Raw genomic sequence first — 18505 nt, 5'->3', positions numbered from 1 at the left:
GAGCTGAGGAACTCTGACCAAAGCACACCCAGAGGGTTTGGACAGCCCTGGAGCTGCACTGGGAGCTGCTGGTGCCTTCCCATGGCAGAGCCTCTGTGCTTCAGACAGAGCAGGGAAACTGCAGCTGCTCCTCCACTCCCACTTGTGAGAGGTTTTACTGTTTAGTCAGAGCCCTGCAAAACCTCCCCTGTGCACAGAAAAGTTCTCAGTGGGGTTTACCTGTCAGGGGGAGAGGGAGAGGACAGCTCACCTGTGGAGAAGTTCTTGTGTAAATGACTGAAGGGTTTCCTGACAAAACGTTGGCATCTGTTAAGAGTGGACCCCAAAATTCTCTGGGGCCTCTGAACAACCATCCTTCATCCATGAGAGTGCTAGGGTGGGACTGGGGAGCTCTGGGGATGCCAAAGCCCTGCCTCACAGCAGAACATTCCTGGTGCAGATCAAAAGACAAATGAGCACTGCCAAGCTTTAAAAGAGAAGCAGGTCCAAGGAAGGGCAGAAGAGGAAGGTGATGCTGAAAGCTGTCAGAGCCCACAGCCTCCCCAAACTACCAGCAAGGTTATTTATTGAGAGTCCAGCCAGGGATGGCAGATCTGATCCTGCCTTTCTTTACAATCCCCAAGTGCCCCTGCCACAGCAAAGCACCCAGCACAGCAATAGATTTATCATAGGGCAGATGAGCACCTTGCCAGATCTTGGGAACACTTAGGACAAAGCCATAGATGGAAAAAGCAGCTGAAGGCTTCACAAAGCAAGAAAACAACAGAAGGTGGAGCAAGAAAAGTCAGTTCCCACTCAGAGTCCCAGAGCAGTGAGGCTGGAGGGGGCATTGCCCAGCAGAGGGGGAAGAACCCATTGAAATGCACGGAATAAATTTTATAACAAAACTTTGCTGCCTGCCACGTGCATGCAGTGAGGATTAAGGTGATGGTGTCCAAAAGGAAAACCTCCAAGGCTCACTCAGAGTCATCTCAGGTTGCATGGTTTATCTCACTGAAGGGAAGGGGAGAAAAACCTTTCCTGGGATTCACACCAACCTTCCCCTGGACTGGGAGGGGCATCCAGGGCAGCACCAGCTGCTCCAGGCTCAGATGTGGCTGCACAAACTGAAATGTGGCTGTGAAAAACAAGAGTTAACTCCCACAGCAGCAATCAGGAATCTGATAAGAACCTACAGTCCACACTGATAACACCTCCCTCTCCCTTGCTGAGAAAGGCAAAGCTCTAAAAGTGCATGCAAAAATGAACATTTTTTCAATTAAGTACACTTGCTGTATTGTTTACAGAAATTTTACATGTTATTACTGTTGAACAGAGTGAAAAGTGAGACAGCTCATTTTTATCTCTTTTCCCACAGAGTTTACAGCAGGCTGCAAGTCACAAAAAGGAACAAGGTCCTTGCAGACATTTGCAGCAAGACAGGATGCCCAACATGAGTAAGAGGAAGCAAAAACCACACAGAGTGTTGGCCCATCAGTCTCTCAGGGGCCACGAGCAGCATTCTGCTGCTGTTTATTACAGAGACAAAGCAACCCATGAAATTCCCAGAAATCCACCAGTGAAGTTTCAGGTCCAGGAAATCCACACCACTTCCACAATCCACTTCACTTTTCTTTTAGGCAAAGAATTTCACTCTGCAAGTGTGAAAGGGGGATCCTGATGTGGATTAACCACAGAGCCCTGCAGGTGCTGCACAGGGTGAGGGTTTGTCCACTCACATCTCATGCCAACACAGAGACAACTCCACCCTCAGCAGCTTTTAGGAGTCTACAACAGTTTTTATTCCAAAGCACTTCAGTGCAGTCCCTTGTGACAGGAGAACAGGCTGGGCCATCCTCAGCCAGGTGGTTCCTCGAGCATTGTCCATGAGCATCATCCATGGGCATTATCCATGAGCATCATCCACTTTATTTCATGAGCATTATCCCTGCACAGGTCAGAGAGCTCTGCCTTCCCCACTGCCCCAGCAGCTCACTCCCACCACTGGATCTTTAGGAATAATAATAATAAATTGTCAGGCAGAGAAAAGTCAAGTAAAAACAGTTTCTTCAGAGGAAATGAATCATTAAAGTGCATGACAACACTGAAAGCCACAGGCTGAGCCACAATCCTCCACGAAAAATGCACTTTGCTGCTGACAGTGCCCTCAGCTCTCCCAGCAGCTCCTCTGGAGATGGAGGCAGGTTCAGGGCAGCTGTCAGAGCTCTCTGGGCTGTCTGTGCAGAGGAACCATCTCCGTGCCAGGAGCCTGGGGCTGCAGCAGGGCCAGCTCCTCCGGGGCAGCTGCTCGGGGTGGTTTCTGTGCTGGTCTCCAGGTGTCTGCAGCAGGGACACAGAGCACCCCCTCGTCAGCAGGAAGCTGACAAAGGGACCCAGCTTTAGAAGGGTGAAGGCTCAGGGAACACCCAACACACTCCACAGAATCCCCTAAGCACTGCAACCCCCCCAGTTATGGAAAACTGGCACCCAGGGGGAATCTACTACAAATCCACTGGAGCTCCTGGCCAGGCTCTGCCAGGCTGAACAAGATGTTTCTAACAGGAAAACAGCTCTGTTTTCCACATCTCTGATTTCTAACAGGGAAACAGCTCTGATTTCCACAGAGCTCCTTCCCAGTTCTACCAAGGGAAGCCAACAAAGATCTCAGGCAGAATCTGACAGCGTTCCCAGAGTTAATGTCCAGATTCAGGCTCTGAAAGCCCTGTGATTTTGACATCTGCAGGATGAATGAGCCTGAATTTTACCTTTCCTAGGAAAAGCATCGCATATTTGGGCTACTGAGCCAAAAACAAGAGCAGCCCTTGCTTTTCCTCAGCAGCATTTCCTGCCCATTTCTCCCAGAGCTGAATAGGAATGGCATCTCCTTCATCCTCAGTTTGTTCCCAAACTCTGGCCAGCCCCAGACCTACACTAAATCTTTATTTTCTCATTTTCAAGTTGGCCTGCCTGGAATGCCAAAGACACAACATCATGCCAAGAGCAGTTTGCTGAGCAGGAAGCTGAAAGGGAACTGCAGACCTTTCCCCATGATTAAATTTACCTTCTGGATTTAGCTCTGAATCATTGGTGCTCCCAGGTTCTTCCTTCAGAACTCCCACATCCTTTGCCCAATCTGTCCATTTAATTTCCTCTACTCTGGAGAGACAAAATGACACAAGACACTGATGCCTGGAATGCAGCATCTCAAGGCAGAGATCTCCTTTTTCTGCAGCCTCCCAGCCCAGCTCACCCTGCCAACACCACCCTGATGGTCTGCCTGCAGCAGCAGCACCTTACAGAGCTTTTTTATTTGAGCAAAGATCTTCCATAATCAAAGCTCCATGAGGTAAATTATCTTTTCCCCCTGTATATTGTCCACTGGTCTGGTTGGTTTAAAATTCTCCAGCTCAGGGAATGTTCTTAATACAAAAGTGGCAATGCTGGAGGAACAATTCTCAGACATCCAGCTTGGCATTGACCAAAAAATTTGGGTGTAGCTGAAATTCCCTGTGCTGCCCCAGGCTGTGACCCCACTGGAGCTGCAGTGTGAGGGGGGAATGGTGTCTCTGCCTTACCTGAAGCACCACCTCTCATCCTTCTTATTGAGCCCCACGGACATGAAGCAGCCAGATCTCCTCTTCCCCCCCTGGCGCCACAGCCAGGCCTTCTCTATCTCCAGGATGGCAATTGCCCTCTGAAGGAACAAAATTCACAGAATCAGAGAGAAGCCAGGGCACAGGCAGAACCCAGCCTTTCCCCACTCAGAAAGTCCTTGGGCTTGGAGAATCCCCAGGGAAACCAACCCCAAAATGCTCCTGGAGTACTGCCCCAAGTTACCCCTGCAGAGAGATGTAAATAGCCTAAAAATGCACCTAAAGTTTAGCTGTAAATACACCTAAAAATGCACCTAAAATTCACCTGTAAATACACCTAAAAATGCACTCCCAAGGTGACAACTTTATATAAAAGGCACAATAATAGCTGAGCTTAGGACAGATATGTGGCATTCATATTTTCTGAAAAAAAATCCCTTAACCCAGGGTTTTTCTTCTGGGAAGCTGAGAAGCCTCAGAGAAAAAGGAAAACAGTAATTATCCCATTTGCTTCTCCTGTGCTTTGCTCCTTTTGTGTGTTTGGAGATTGTTTACCCACAGGTGATTGTATAATTAGATTCTGCTGTGAATTATTTTGACATATTGGCCAATTAGGGTCAAGCTATGTCAGGGCTCTGGAAAGACTCACGAGTTTTCCTTACTATCTTATTTATTTATTCATTATTTCATATTATCATTATATTAGCCTTCTGTAAGTATCCTTTCTGTATTCTTTGGTATGGTTTAGTTTAGTATTCTATATCATAGTACAGTTTAGTATTCTATATTCAGTATTATATATTTAGTATTAGTTAATATGTGTTTTCCTGCGAGTGCAAGGAGTTCCCAGCTGGGAAACCAGGGTGGGGACACATCCCAGACTCCCTGGCTGTGTCTGTGAGGAAGGTGATGGAAGGGGATGAAGGGTTCTCCTCAGGACTTCCATGAAGGAAGGGGATGAAGGGTTCTCCTCAGGACTTCCATGAAGGAAGGGGATGAAGGGTTCTCCTCAGGACTTCCATGAAGGAAGGGGATGAAGGGTTCTCCTCAGGACTTCCATGAAGGAAGGGGATGACGGGTTCTCCTCAGGACTTGCAGCAAGGTAAGAGCTGGCAGAGGTACCAAGCCAGCACCAATTTCATGTCTTTGTGTTACCAAAGAAGTAAATGCTGTTCTGTGAGGAAGGCAGTGGCACCTGTGACTCTGGGCCTCATCTGCAGGGTTTTGGGCCTCTCTGAGCAGGGCTTTGGGGCCTCTCTGGGCAGGGTTTTTGGGGCCTCTCTGGGCAGGGCTTTGGGGCCTCTCTGGGCAGGGTTTTTGGGGCCTCTCTGGGCAGGGTTTTTGGGGCCTCTCTGGGCAGGGTTTTTGGGGCCTCTCTGGGCAGGGTTTTTGGGGCCTCACCTGCAGCTTCCAGACGCTCTTGCTGTAGCCAGAAATGTCCGTGACGGTCTCGCTCATGAGGGCGATCAGCATGTTGAGCAGCAGGATGTAGGTGAGGATCACAAAGAGCAGCAGCAGCAGCATGACAAAGTACCTGAACCTGGCGTGCTCCTGGAAGTCCAGGTCGCCCATGCCGATGGTGATCTTGAAGAGCTCCAGGGAGACGCTGAGCAGCCCCCCGTACATGGCGTGGCTGCCCGAGCTCTCCAGGGGAGCCAGGGACTTGTTGTGGGGCACCGAGGGGGCATCGCCCATCAGCGTCACCAGGGCTGGGGGGAAAACACAGCCTGAGTGCTCAGGAAAGGGATTTGTGCAGCCCAGCCCACACAGATCACCCACAGAGGGCTCACCTGCAGCAAAGCCAAAGAGGAAGATCATGTAGACCAGGAGGAAACGCAGCAGGTCCCTCATGATGGTCTGAAACAAACCAGGGGAAGTGCTGGGCTTTATCTCACATGAAATCACCAGGATGATCTCACACATCACAAACCAGCCCTCAAGAGCACTGGCAGCAAGGTTTCCACCTTTTATCCAGAGTAAAAAACTGCTAATGTGTGTTAAATTACTTCTACAGGTAAATAATATCATTGGCGGGTTAATCTGATAGTGCTATGAACTTCTTTGTTGTTCTGTTAGTATGAACAAATAAATATCCTATTAGCTCCCACTATGGCTGTTTCCAAATTGTTTCAACACAAAACCCCCTGTCCTTTCCACCTTCATTGGCTTTACACAAACGGTGACCAGAATTCTTCCCTGGCACCTCCTTTCACCCCTGCTTTGCCTTTCCAGTCTCAGGTTCCTCTGTGGATCTGGAAACACCTCTCAGGCTGAGCTGAGCATCTCCAGGGAGCCCACACTGGTTTTCAGTGCTGTTTGGAGCTGGATTTTGGCACACAGGTGTCAGCAGAGGCCACCTGGGATGTTCAGCATTGCCAAACGAGTAATTTGCTGCAACTGCAGATGAAGACACTGACCCAACCTCATTCTGCAGCACCTGTGCTTCCACAGGACACCAATCCCAGCTAATTCCTTTTTGCATGTGCTAATTTTACTGTGACCACTGCAAACACTGCGGGCAAAGTAACTGAAATTTTGCAGGCAGAGCAACGAAGCAAAATGACTGTTGTGTTTAATAGGTATTAATAACTGTATTGATCCCTATCTACTTCCCCTTCATTTCATCCTCTATGATGAAATACTCTCTCTCATCCTCTGATGAAATCCTCCTGTAGGATGAACAGTTGCCTCTAGGCATCCTCTAACACAATTTGTTCCAATACCAGTGTTTCTGTCAATTCCCTGTTCACTTACCAACTGCACAAAAAACAAAATTTCAAGATGCATTTTTTTGGTTCCTGAGGACCAATTCTCATTACTCAGGAACCAAAAAACACATCTTGAAATTTTTTTTTTTTTCTTGTGGCAATACCAGCCCCGAGCCTCTCTCTGAAAGGTTTTTTTTGGGCAGCTCTGACCTTCTGGATCATGACGAATTCTCATTACTCAGGAACCAAAAAAAAACACATCTTGAAATTTTGGTGGCGATACCAGCCCAGAGCCTCTCCCCGCAGGGTTTTTTGGTTTTTTTTTTTTTTTTTGATACCTGCTGGATCTGCAGGGTTTTTTGGATACCTTCTGGATCATGACGCTGTAGATGCCGGTGCGCTGGAAGCCGCGGGTGTAGTAGAGGGTGTTCACCCAGCCCAGCAGCAGGGAGAACACCATCACTGCCACGTAGTTCTCTGAGCTGGCTCCATACAGCACTGCTGACAGCAGCAGGGAGAAGGCCTGGATGAAGCTGGAAGGGAAAAAAAAAACAAACTGAATTGGCAGTGGCTCATCCCAGCAAAAATGGCCCTTGCAGATCTGCTCTGCAATGGAAGGTGTTTGGGGAGGCTGAGAGGAGCACACAGAGCCCACCCAGCAACAAAAACAGGCTCAGGACAAGAGGCAGCAGCAGGAGTGCAAAGAGAGAAGCAGAAGATCTGGTTTTTTGCTCCCCAGCTCTATGGCAGGGCTGGGGCAGCACAACTGCACAAAAAGGCTCAGGACAAGAGGCAGCAGGGGTGCAAAGAGAGGGGCAGAGGAGCTGCTTTTCCTGCTCTGTGGCAGCGCTGGGGCAGCTCAGCTGCACAAAGCAGCAGCTCCAGGCTGTGGCAGAGCCCAGGACTCACATGAGGATCTCGATGCAGCTGTCAGAGCACATGGTCTTCAGGGACTGGCGCCTCCTCCTCAGGTACAGGCTCTGGGGAGCAAAATCAATGCAGCATTCATCAGAGCCAGGCCATGTGAGAGAGGCAGCCCTGCCCTGCCCTGCCCCAGGCAAGGCTCTGCTCCATGTGCTGCTCCTTTCATCTCCAAGATCCCCAATTTCATCCCTCTCAGACGAAAAAAGGCCCTCATTTATAAAGGGCAAGGATAAGCAAGGGCTGAATCATGCCTCAGCCCAATGTCTTTATTAATAGCCTGCATTAAATGCCAGGGATGCATTTTAATGCCATAAATCACGGAAGTCTCTCAGAATTATTTGCTGCTGTGGAACTGTGATTCCCCCTTGCCCAGCAACCTGGCTTGAGCTGCCCCTGCCACTGCCAGGTCACAGTGAGTGTCCCAGAGCAGGATTCCCTCCTGCACATATGTCAGGAGAACAGGTCCTGCTGCTCCGTGTTGTTCCCTTTTTTTCCCCGCTCTGTTTTACAATGGAACCAGACAAGAGATCCCCCTACCTGAGCAAAGATCAGATAAATGCCTCCTAACAGGATAATGATCAGCCCAGAGACCCAGAGGAAGCCTCCAGCTGTGAACTCCACTGGGAAGGAAGGCTGCAAGACAAAACCAGAACCACCCAAAGCAGTGGAGATGGGCAGGGACAGTGATGCCAACCACCCACAACTTTTAAATCTGCTCCATATATCCAACCAGACAAAAAGGCTGGGCCTACCTTTACCCTCAAGGGCTGATAGTATGCAATGGCTGTGAAGATGACCATGAATGACAGGTAGCAGGCAAAGCTGAAGTAGAACCTCTTGGAAGCAAAGGTTTCCCATTTTTGCTGAAGCAATTTGTTCAGTGGCTCCAAAACCACCATCTTGTACCGGTTCTGTGGGGAAAGAAGGAACCAAACTGCACCTGTGTGTCCCCAGGAATGGGAATTCACCTGGGGATGGTCTTTTCAAGGGGTGGAGCTGTGTGGATTCAACTGGGGAGTTGTTAAGGGGTTATTCAGTGTGAAAGATAACAAATATTGCATAGAAGTCCCTTCATCGAGGTATTTGAACAAACTGGTGCTTAAGACAGCCAAAGGATCAAAATTTCTCTCAAATTATGGATGGTCAGAGCCATGCCAAGCAGCCTCCAAACAACAAAATCTGCAAACATCTCCACTAATCACTCCTCCTTCAGAGAAACCATCACCAGAAAGCCCACATGAACTTGAAATGCCACAATTTCAAATTAATGCCACCATAAATATCCCGTTGGCTCCCCACTGTGAAAAAGGAGAGGAAAAGCCTGTCCTGGAGCTGAGGTGAGAGGCTCACCGGGGTGTCACTGCTGTAGGCCAGGATCTCCAGCACAGAGTTCTCCTCGAAGCTGTCCAGGGAGGACAGGTCGTAGAGGGACACGTGGATGGGGCCGTAGGTCCACTCGGTGAACTTGCGGGACAGGTGCCGGTACGGGGGCTCCTGGATCTCCCTCTGGATGATGTGCCTGAAGATCTGACACAAACACAACCCTGTTCCTGTGCTGCAGCTGCTGAAGGACACCCAGAGCAGCATGGATGGGGCTGGGGCTCATCCAGCAGCTGGGTCTGGCTAAAAGCAGGGAAACAACCAAATCTGTTTGGTTGTTTTGGAGCAGGGACAGGGCAGGGACAGGGCAGGGACAGCAGGGACAGGGCAGGGACAGCTGAGGCTCTGCAGGACACAGCTGGGTGGCTTGGAGGTGCCCTCCTTTGTGCTCACCTGTGGCACTGCCCCTGCCAGCAGCATCAGCACAGGTTGGGTGTGAGAAGCTCCAACCCCAAACCTCACTGGACACCAACCAAGGGTGCAAATCCCACCATCCCTGCTCCTCAACACCCAAAGGTGCAAATCCCACCATCCCTGCTCCTCAGCACCCCTCTGGCTGTCCCCACCTCCACTTTGCCTGTCTTGGCAGCAAGCTGCAGGGGATTTAAGCCATCATAGTTGACAATCTCCTCCAGTTTGCAGGTGGGGTCCAGCTTGACGCCCGCCTTGAGGATCTCCACGTAGGTGCTGCTGACAAACTTGGTGTTCTCCTCGGTGTCATCTGCAATCATCACCAGGGCGTGCAGCACCGTGTTGCCCTGGGTGTCCTGCTCCTGCAGCCTGGCCTTCTGGTGGGGGTTGTTCAGAAGATAATGCACCACGTCCAGCTGGTTGGTGCAGGCAGCCAAGGAGAGGGGGAGCTCACCTGAGGAGATCAGGACACAGCATTTGGAGAGGAAGAAGGAAGGGATGAAAGAGGATTAAAGAAAGGGGGGGAAAGCAATCCTAGAAAAATATGTTAAATATATAAAAATAGAAAACTTATTAGGATGTATAAAATATATTAAAATAATGTATAAAAATATATTAAAATAATGTATAAAAATCTATTAAAATAATGTATAAAAATACATTAAAACAATGTATAAAATATAAAAATATATTAAAGTAATATACAGAAATAGATAAGCATATATTAAAGTATAAAATATATAGAAAAATATAAAATAAATTAAGATTTATTACTTATATAATAAAATATAGAATATAAAAATGTAAATATATTAAATATAGAAATATATTAAAATACATTAAGACGATATATTGAAATATACAAAAATATATTAAAATATAAAATATATATAGAATATAGAAATATATTTTAAATGTATAAAATTTTATTTAAATATATTAAAATAATATAAAAAATATATTAAGATAATATATTAATGTATTAAAATAATGTATAAAATATATTAAAATAATATATAAAATATTTAAAAATATACAAAAATATCCCAGAGTTTTATCACTGAAACACAGAACAGGTTCTGCCTCAGTGTCTCTGGATTCTGAAAGGGTTTTACAATAAACAGTTACTCTGTTTCTGCGGCAACTGAAACACTTTCCCACATCTCAAACTGATCTCTCAAATGTGAACCAGCCAAGTATTGCTGTCTGAAACCACTCAGACAGGATTAAACACATAAACCCAAGGATGATGGAAATGCACAGTGAGTACCCCAGATATGAAAGGATTCTGTTTTTTAAATAAGTCAAGGGCTTGATTAAAGGGCACTGAAGATGGCACCAGAGGGGCAAACTCATCCAGAATTAGTGGCATCACAGAGAGCGTGGCAATAAAACCCCCAAAGGAACATGTTCCACAGTGACTCACCAAAATAAAAGTAAACTCCTTCTTTCTTCTTCCTGAAGAACTCCCCGTGGGCCCTGGCGTGGACATCAGCTCCGTTCTCCACCAGCAGCTTCACCATCTCCAGGCTCCTCTTCTCGATGGCGATGTGCAGGGCAGTCTGGCCTGGGGCACAGCAACCCTGTCACTGTGCCAGCCCAGGGGACAGCAGGGATGGCACAGCCTCAGGGTGGGCTGGGCTGGCAGCTGAGGGCTCTCCATGAGCCTCAAACCATCAGGAATTCAATACCAGGGCAGGCAATTCCCCCTGCCTGGCACTGAGGTCCCAAACAGCCAAACAAACTCATTCAACAAGCACAGACCACTTCACTTTTACAAGTGCTTTTTATACTTTCCCAAGTAAATAATCTCTCTTCTTGGGTTATTAAAAGCATGTATCATTTCTGTTTTACGGACCAGGGAGGGTATAACTCAAGGCTGGGGGAGATGCAGCAGCAAAATCAGAAATAAAGGGTGGGGAGGAGCTCCAGGTCCCCTCTTTTCCCTGCTCATGTCACAGGAATCCTTCCTTACCTCTGTAGAAACAGTCAGAGCAGGACACGTTGACAAGGGGCCTGGGGTTCTGTGTCTTTTGGTCGATTTCCAGCAAGACTGGGATCGTGTCATTCCTCCCATTTTTCAAGTTCAGCAGGGCTTTCATTAGGCAGGTCTTCCCAGACTTTGCATCTGGCAGGGAGAGAGGATTGGATGGGCTGTGGGTGTGCTTTGCACACAGCTGTGGTGCTTGATTCAGAGATCAATTATAATCTTCATTTTAAAGGCTTTTATCAGTATTTTTAGCAGTCCTGAGGCAAAACCCTTAGGATATATTCAATTAATGGCATTCTCTGTGGTGGTGTTTGTTTCCCAGGGTGAGGGAAGAGATGAGAATCTTGACTCCATTTTTCAGAAGGCTGATTTATTATTTTATTATATATATCATGTTAAAAGAAAACGATATATTAAAACAATACTAAAGAAAGAGAAAGGATTTCATCAGAAGGTTAGAAAGGAAGGAAAGGAATGATAGTAGAATCTTATGATATATATTATATTAAAAGAAAATGATATATTAAAACTGTACTAAAGAAAGAGAAAGGATTTCATCAGAAGGTTAGAAAGGAAGGAAAGGAATGATAACAAAATCTTGTGACTGACCAGAGACAGCTGGACTTTGATTGGCCATTAATTAAAACCAATTACATGAGACAAACCAAAGATGCGCCTGTTGCATTCCACAGCAACAGATAATTATTTTTTTACGTTTCCTTTCTGAGACTTCTCAGCTTCTCAGGAGAAAAACCTTAGCAAAAGGATTTTTCATAAAATACGTCCGTGACAATTCTCCACCTCAGGGCGAATGTAAGGAAAACAAAAGAAGACAGAGGGCAAAGAGAAAGCAAAGAGAAAGCCAAGAACACATTCCCTTGGCACCCCTGTTAATAAACCATCCCAGCAGCGGGGGTTTACCTGTGTACTCGGAATTGGTGAGGAATTTGGAGTTCCTCCTTAAGTACTCGAGCAGCCCCTCCAGAGCCTGCGGGCTGCCCCTGACCACGGCGCTGAACAGCCGCTCCCTGTCAAAGCGATTCGGGTCCTTCTGGCTGCGGGACAGCGGCAGGGAACAGCCAGGGATTACGGGGGAAACGGGGAAAACGATAAGTATTTCGTTTAAATTTTTAAAAATTTTAAAATAGTTTAATAGCAATAAAATAGTTATAAATACAGTAATGTAATTATGAGTGATAAAAATTTGGATAATTGGGATTTAGGACAATAGGAGGCAATAAAAACAAAGATTTATGGATGGTCTGGGTACCTTTTCTGGGCAAAATAAGCCCGAAAAAGGACCCAGGTAAACAGAGGATTAACTTTTAAAAACAACAGCTTGTTGCATATTTATACACTTCATCCATGATGCATAAATTCTATTTAAAAAAAGGATTTTGTCTGCTCAGTGTCAACTACTTCTTAATTTTGACAGTGTCTTCAGGGCTGAAGGAGGTGGGAAGAAGTATATAATTTTATATAATTTAAATATAATTATAATATAATAATCAATTATAATTTAAATAAAATAAAAATAAATATAATTTATTATATTTTATTATCTATATTTAATAATAATAATAATCATCATCATCATCAATATTTAGGTGTCCTGTGGCTGCTATCTAGTGTGAATACTCTATTCCTTTCTTTAAAAAAATATCCCACATACATAGTTACTACTTTAACATTTTGTCATAACCTAAAACTATATTGAATACACTACTTTAAAAAAATTAATACAGCATAACTTTCTAACATAACACATATAATATTAATTTTAATATTTGCTAAAAGCCAATTATAAATTACACATTTTTCACAGGAAGTTCTGGAGAGCAGGGACAGGAATGTGCCACAAGCTCCAGTGGGACAGTGGAAGGAAGGAGGGAGACTGAGGAGATTTTGTTGGGGGGAGGAAAAAAAACCCACATAAATGTTTTATTTTTGAGTCAAGGGAAAAATAGAGACAGTTATTTCCCAGAATTCTGCTAAGTGGCTGCTCTTTCCATCAGCTGGAGCTGTTCCCAGAGCCAGGCTGATGTGCAGCCTTGGCAGGAACCCAGAGCAGAGAGAGGAGCCCAGGACCAGGGTCAGGCCCATCCCTGGGGGGATTTATTTTATATTTAGTGGGATTTAGTATGGATTCTTTTACTGCAGACCTGGGAAAATCCATAGGATCAGTGTGGATCACCTGGATCAACCCAAATTGATTAAACACCTCCCAGTTACTCACTTGCTGACGAGTCCTGGCCGATAATTCAGATTAACCTTGATTTTAGGGGCAAAGTCACTGCTCTCCTTCTGGTAAGGTGTCTCCAAGGGCTGTGGCTCTCCTTTCCTCCCAGGCCCTGGCCTTTCCTCCTTTTGGCTCGGGGCAGGTTTCTCCTCCTGGGGGCTGTCATCTGTTTCCAGCAGCCCTATGAGCCTGTTCCTCTGAGCGGGGCCTGGCTGCCCATTTGTGAATTTATCCATTGCCAGGAGAGATGGTCCTGCAGGTCACAAAGAGCTTCCCTGTGGGGCACTAAACCTGCAAGGGATGGGGACAATTAACACAATTTCTTCACAAAGCCCAAAGGTGTTGGAACACAAAGAAAGTTCCCAGGTTGACCACAGGCGCCTTGAGAGGGAGATTTGGTAAAACTCTGCATGGAGGAGGAGGGTTTGAATAAAGGATCGGGGTCTTAAGTGGGGTTGCAGTGAAGGAGAGGTTTAGGAGCAGTTCATGAGGCACAGGCAACTCGTGTGCAGCACATCTGAGCCCCCTGTGTGGGATGACCTCACCTGTTGGCAGCAGCACAGGCTCCTGACATAAAAGGCAAGGAAAGGAGTGTGAGATCGTGGTTCTTGTCTCAGTGCAGCCAGCACAGGCACAGGCTGCTCACCAAGTGGCCAGAAAGATAAAGGTTCACTGGGGGCCCTCCTTGGAACAGGGATGGTTTTGCCCACAGTCCCTGCTGGGGAGGTTTACAGGGAAAAACACCTGCACAAAGTGCCGGGCATTTTCTCCTTGATGGGCAAAATAATCTCAATATTTGGAGCTGCTGGTTATGCCTGGCATTTCATCCCTGATGGGCAAAATGATCTCCTGGATATTTGGAGGTGCTGGTTGTCCATGTGAGCACAGAGCTGGAGCAAGGCAAGCACACTCCCAGCCCTGGGAGCTGCACAGGCACAGCTCTGCCCAAGAGCTGCAGCACAGCAGAGCCCCCAGCCAGCCCCTCTCATCTGAGGAGGATGTTCTGCTTTGAAGAGTCAAACAGAGTTTCCTGAGCTGTTTTGGCTCTTTGGGGACGTCTCTCCACATCCTGTGGGCACAGCTCAGACCACACCCAGGGCACAGAGCGCAGGTCAGCGTCTCACAGGGTTTGAGAGGCAGAAATTGAACATCCACAGGCACCCACCTGCAGCAGAGCTCTGCTCAGCAGCTCCTCCTCATCGCCAGGCACTCCCTCCAAAGGGTTAACAGGTCTGCTCTGAAGAGAAATCTCCCTTGCTACAGCCTGACTCCATAGCCTGCACCAGCAAAGAGGTAAATGGACACAGCATCAGCATTTAGGCTGTGAAAAAAACACAGCTTTGGGCAGAAAACAGCCACCAAACATCCTCATGCAGCTCACAGCAAGAAACCCCAGGGCTGGTTTGGAGTCAACCCGTGGTGATAACGCAGACACTCAGTTTAGTCTGGCTCTAGTGACAAACATTCCTCTGCACACACCCTTTAATCCTCTCAGCCCTGCTTCCCTCCCCACACACTTACTGGTGCATCTGCCGAATCCTTTAGGAGGAAATTTGCACTTCCATAACAGTTTGCTCGTGCTTTTCTGTCTTCCTCTCCCCAAAATCATTCCTCAGCTGCAGTTTCCATCCCTCCACAGCGCTCAGGAGAGTTATTTACTGGCAGTCTTGCGCAGACAGAGTCTCTGGGTTAAAACCAAGAGCAAAATGGTCCCATAAACCAGGACTCTGAGAGGGATCCCCCCTCTCTGTGCATCCCTGGGGGCTCTCCCTGCTCCCCAGCTCCACTGGCACTTCCCAAGAGCTGAGTTCTTGCCCCTGAGCCTCCCCAAGCCCTGCTGTCAGAAGAGCTCAGCACTTACCAGAAGTTGCTGCAAGCTCCACCCAAAGCTGATCTGATCCCCACGGGTCCTTCAGAGGGGAAAAACCTCCCAGCAGAACCCAGGTCAGGCACCAAGAGGTGTCAATTGGCATCAAGGCAGACCCAAAATTATTCCCATCCATGGGTGAGAAGCCGTGCAGGGAAGCCCATGTTCATCTGGCAGTGGCACAGCGTGGAGCTCCGGGCTGGTCCATGAGGGAATCCAGGGATCCTGTGGGAAGGAGCAGCCCCAGAACCACCCTGTGGGAAGGAGCAGCCCCAGAACCACCCTGTGGTTCACCCAACGCGTGGCTTTTTGCAGAGTGAAGGAGGCTTGCACAGGAAATGACTGGCTGGGTTTCTCACTGAAGGGGAGAGCCAATGAGTGCAGTGCTCTTATATGGGAAAGCTGCTGCCTACTGCAAATTCAGAATGTTTAACCCCTGCCTGCACAGAGCCTCTGCCTCCCCCACAGCCCCCTGAGCCCCCCAGAGCTGCCCAGGAGCAGCAGAAGTGCCTGGACAGCTGAGCCAAGCTTGGTGCGGGAAGGGAGCTCTGCAGAGCCCCAGGGACACAGCCTGATGTGCCACCAAGCAGTGCCAGCTGCTGCCCAGGGCTCAGGGCAGTGCCCAGAGCAGCCCCAGACCCTCAGGGCACCACTCACTCCCTCTGCTCCGGGGCCTGGGAGTGCTCCAGAGGAGAAAAGTCCGACAGAGGCTTCCCCTGGGAGCAGGGATGAAGAGTTGGGCTTGATAATCCTTGGGGGTCCCAACTCAGAATATTCTGTGAAATCTGAATGGATGTCCCCCCCTCCAGCCCACTTTATTTGCTCTGACACCAACAGGAGTCCAGCTCACACTTTTGGGTTTAAATCCTTCTGGGCTCCTTCTCCAGCTGTCCTGGGAGGGATCCCAGCCCTGGAGCCAAGGATGAGCTCAGCCCTCAGGAGAGCACCAGGACAGCTCTGCCTGCACAGCTGCTGCCACATCCTGCAGGGAGGGAGGGAGGGAATGGGCTGGGAAAGGAATCCCGGCCAGCTGGGAGCTCACCCAGGCAAACAGAGCCAGGGGGACACAGGAGAAATGCAGCAGCTTAACCCCACCAGCCTGGGCTTCCCTCTTGCCTTCTGAGGCTTTTGTGTGAATCCCACAATTGCTTATTTTACCCATGAAATGTGTCTGGGTTTGGCCTCGCAGAACAGGCACGTCCTGTGGAAATCTGGGAAGGGAGAAATCAAACTACCAAGTGAAATCTCAACTCAAGTGTTATTCATTCAAGTTGTATAATATTATAACTTTTTCATCAATAATAAATATGATAAAATACATTAATATATAGTACTTATAATATATTTTAATATAATTATATATAGTATATATATTAATATAATTATATATAATAATTATATATAATTATATATTAAAACATAACATTAACAATATAATACATTTCAATATATTAATATATTAATAATATAATTTAATATATTGATATATAAAGTATAATTATATTCCATATATTATATAATTTATTTTATTATGTATATTGATATAGAATATATAATTATATATAATATATAATACCTTATATATTATAATATATAATATACTGTATGCTATATTACATATATATAAAATATATCATATAGTATATGATATATCATATAATTTATACTATATTATATGTAATATAGTAGATATTATATGCAAATATAATTCACAATATATATGTATTATATATTATATATACTATAATATATAGTGTATATTGTATATTATTATATATAATATAATATAATATAATATAATATATATTATATATAATATGGTACCTATAATAAATATTAACATATATTAATATATAATATTTAAAATATCTATCTATATTATAATTATAGATGAGTAATTCACAGCAGAAAAAGCAATGACTGGAACCTGCTTAAGCAAAAGGAAGCATGAGGATCATGGTAGTGGCTGGAAAAGATGCAAACAAGAACATTTCCTGAAATATATATTCTGTGTTCACTAAAGTTTCCATTTTTTACCAAATACTGAAAAACATAATAGTCCTGTGATTGATGCCATGTTTTCAGTATGCTGTAAATAGAAGCTCAAAGTCACTTGTGATTTAGTTACAGAATTCATCTGTGGCCACTCAGGTGTAGCAGCTCAAAATCATCGTCACAGGAGGAGGAAAACCTGCAATTACAACATGCAAGGGCGGAGAATTAAAATACAATAGGTAAACCAACAAAACATAATTTCTTTTAAAGGTGTATTTTCATACTTGGGAAAGCATCAAGTATTTTTGCAAGGCTCTTTTTTTTTTTTTTAATTTTTCCATGTAACTGTTATGTAAAAGCCACACTGAAATGATTAATTTGAGCAGCTCCATTTCTTAGTTACAGATGGCAATGAGTACCTCAGCCAGTGCCCAATCTGAAACATAAATATTCCTAAATGTAATCCCTTGTCAGAACTTGTCTGATAGCCCAGGGAAACCAATTAATCACACAAGAGCATTTTTGGAACTGCAAGCTCCACACCATAACATTTACAGCCCCAATCTATATTCTGTGAGGGGCCCATCCAGCTCTCATCCCTAAAATGGAAATTTCTTTCTACTTGATGTATCCCATTCTGTAGGATGAGAGCCTGCAGGAATGCTCTGCTGACAATCAAAGCAGCAGAGGAAAATCCAGATGGAAAAATCCTGTTTGTGGAGGAACAGTGACATCCTGTGGCCACCGAGGAGATTAATTTCTGCTGCTTTTCAAACAGCCAAATTGGGCAAAATCTTAAAAAACACCCCTGGCTACTGTGGGCAAGGCTGCAGAAATACTGAGGGAATTATTCCCAATATTCCCAATCCTATAGGATTATGTTATGGGGCAGCTGAGAAAGGAGAAAACCCCAAATGTATCCAAACCCAGCATAATGGGTTATTTCATTTCTCTTTTTATAGGTATAAGTAATTTATTTAAAGCACAAAATACAAAACCCCAAAATCTTGGCTGGTTATTCTTTTTGGGGTTTTGATTTTTTTTTTTAAGAGAGAACAGATCAGAAATTAATTGAAGCAAAAAGAAAAAACCTAAAAGGCCAGTCCCAAAACTCAGATTACAGCTGGATTAAAAGATGTTACCAGAATTTGTTGTAAATATGGGAGCATTAAGATTATTCTAATAACACAGAGATTCTGGCTAAAACATATTGAATTATTATTTTAGTTATGAATAGTTGTCTCTAAGCAAACTTTGAAGGTACCACCATATTGTAGGAGTAAAAAAAAAAAAAAGAGTATTTAAATAATGTCATTTGTATTGCCTGACATCTTACTTTGTTTTATGCTAATAACTTTGGTGCAAACACTGCATATTATACAAATTCATATTCACATTTCTTTGTGATTCATACCCATT

The 18505-nt window shown here is 45.5% G+C and overlaps 1 protein-coding gene across 2 annotated transcripts; it reads right to left on the bottom strand.

Moving 5' to 3' along the window:
- Positions 1-1890: 1890 nt before the first annotated feature.
- On the bottom strand, positions 1891-15374 carry LOC131091435 (transient receptor potential cation channel subfamily V member 2-like). Of its 2 annotated transcripts, none has more exons than XM_058037517.1 (18): positions 15086-15374; positions 14746-14908; positions 14390-14501; positions 13222-13515; positions 11907-12040; positions 10971-11123; positions 10422-10562; positions 9151-9449; positions 8555-8731; positions 7957-8115; positions 7742-7837; positions 7190-7260; positions 6648-6813; positions 5363-5429; positions 4974-5281; positions 3555-3673; positions 3041-3135; positions 1891-2319 (listed from the first exon to the last, which is right to left on the bottom strand). In XM_058037517.1, exons 4-18 carry the CDS (start codon positions 13458-13460, stop codon positions 2198-2200), a joined length of 2346 nt encoding a protein of 781 aa, XP_057893500.1. In that variant the 5' UTR covers positions 13461-13515; positions 14390-14501; positions 14746-14908; positions 15086-15374; the 3' UTR covers positions 1891-2197. The 2 variants fall into 2 exon arrangements, with proteins under 2 accessions (XP_057893500.1, XP_057893501.1); XM_058037518.1 differs by having other exon boundaries at positions 2229-2359.
- Between the last annotated feature and the right edge of the window lie 3131 nt (positions 15375-18505).

This window comes from Melospiza georgiana, chromosome 19 (assembly GCF_028018845.1).
Source record: "Melospiza georgiana isolate bMelGeo1 chromosome 19, bMelGeo1.pri, whole genome shotgun sequence".
Classification (NCBI taxonomy): domain Eukaryota; kingdom Metazoa; phylum Chordata; class Aves; order Passeriformes; family Passerellidae; genus Melospiza; species Melospiza georgiana.
The sequence above is the reverse complement of the archived record's forward strand: the minus strand, read 5'-3'. Positions and strand labels throughout refer to the sequence as shown.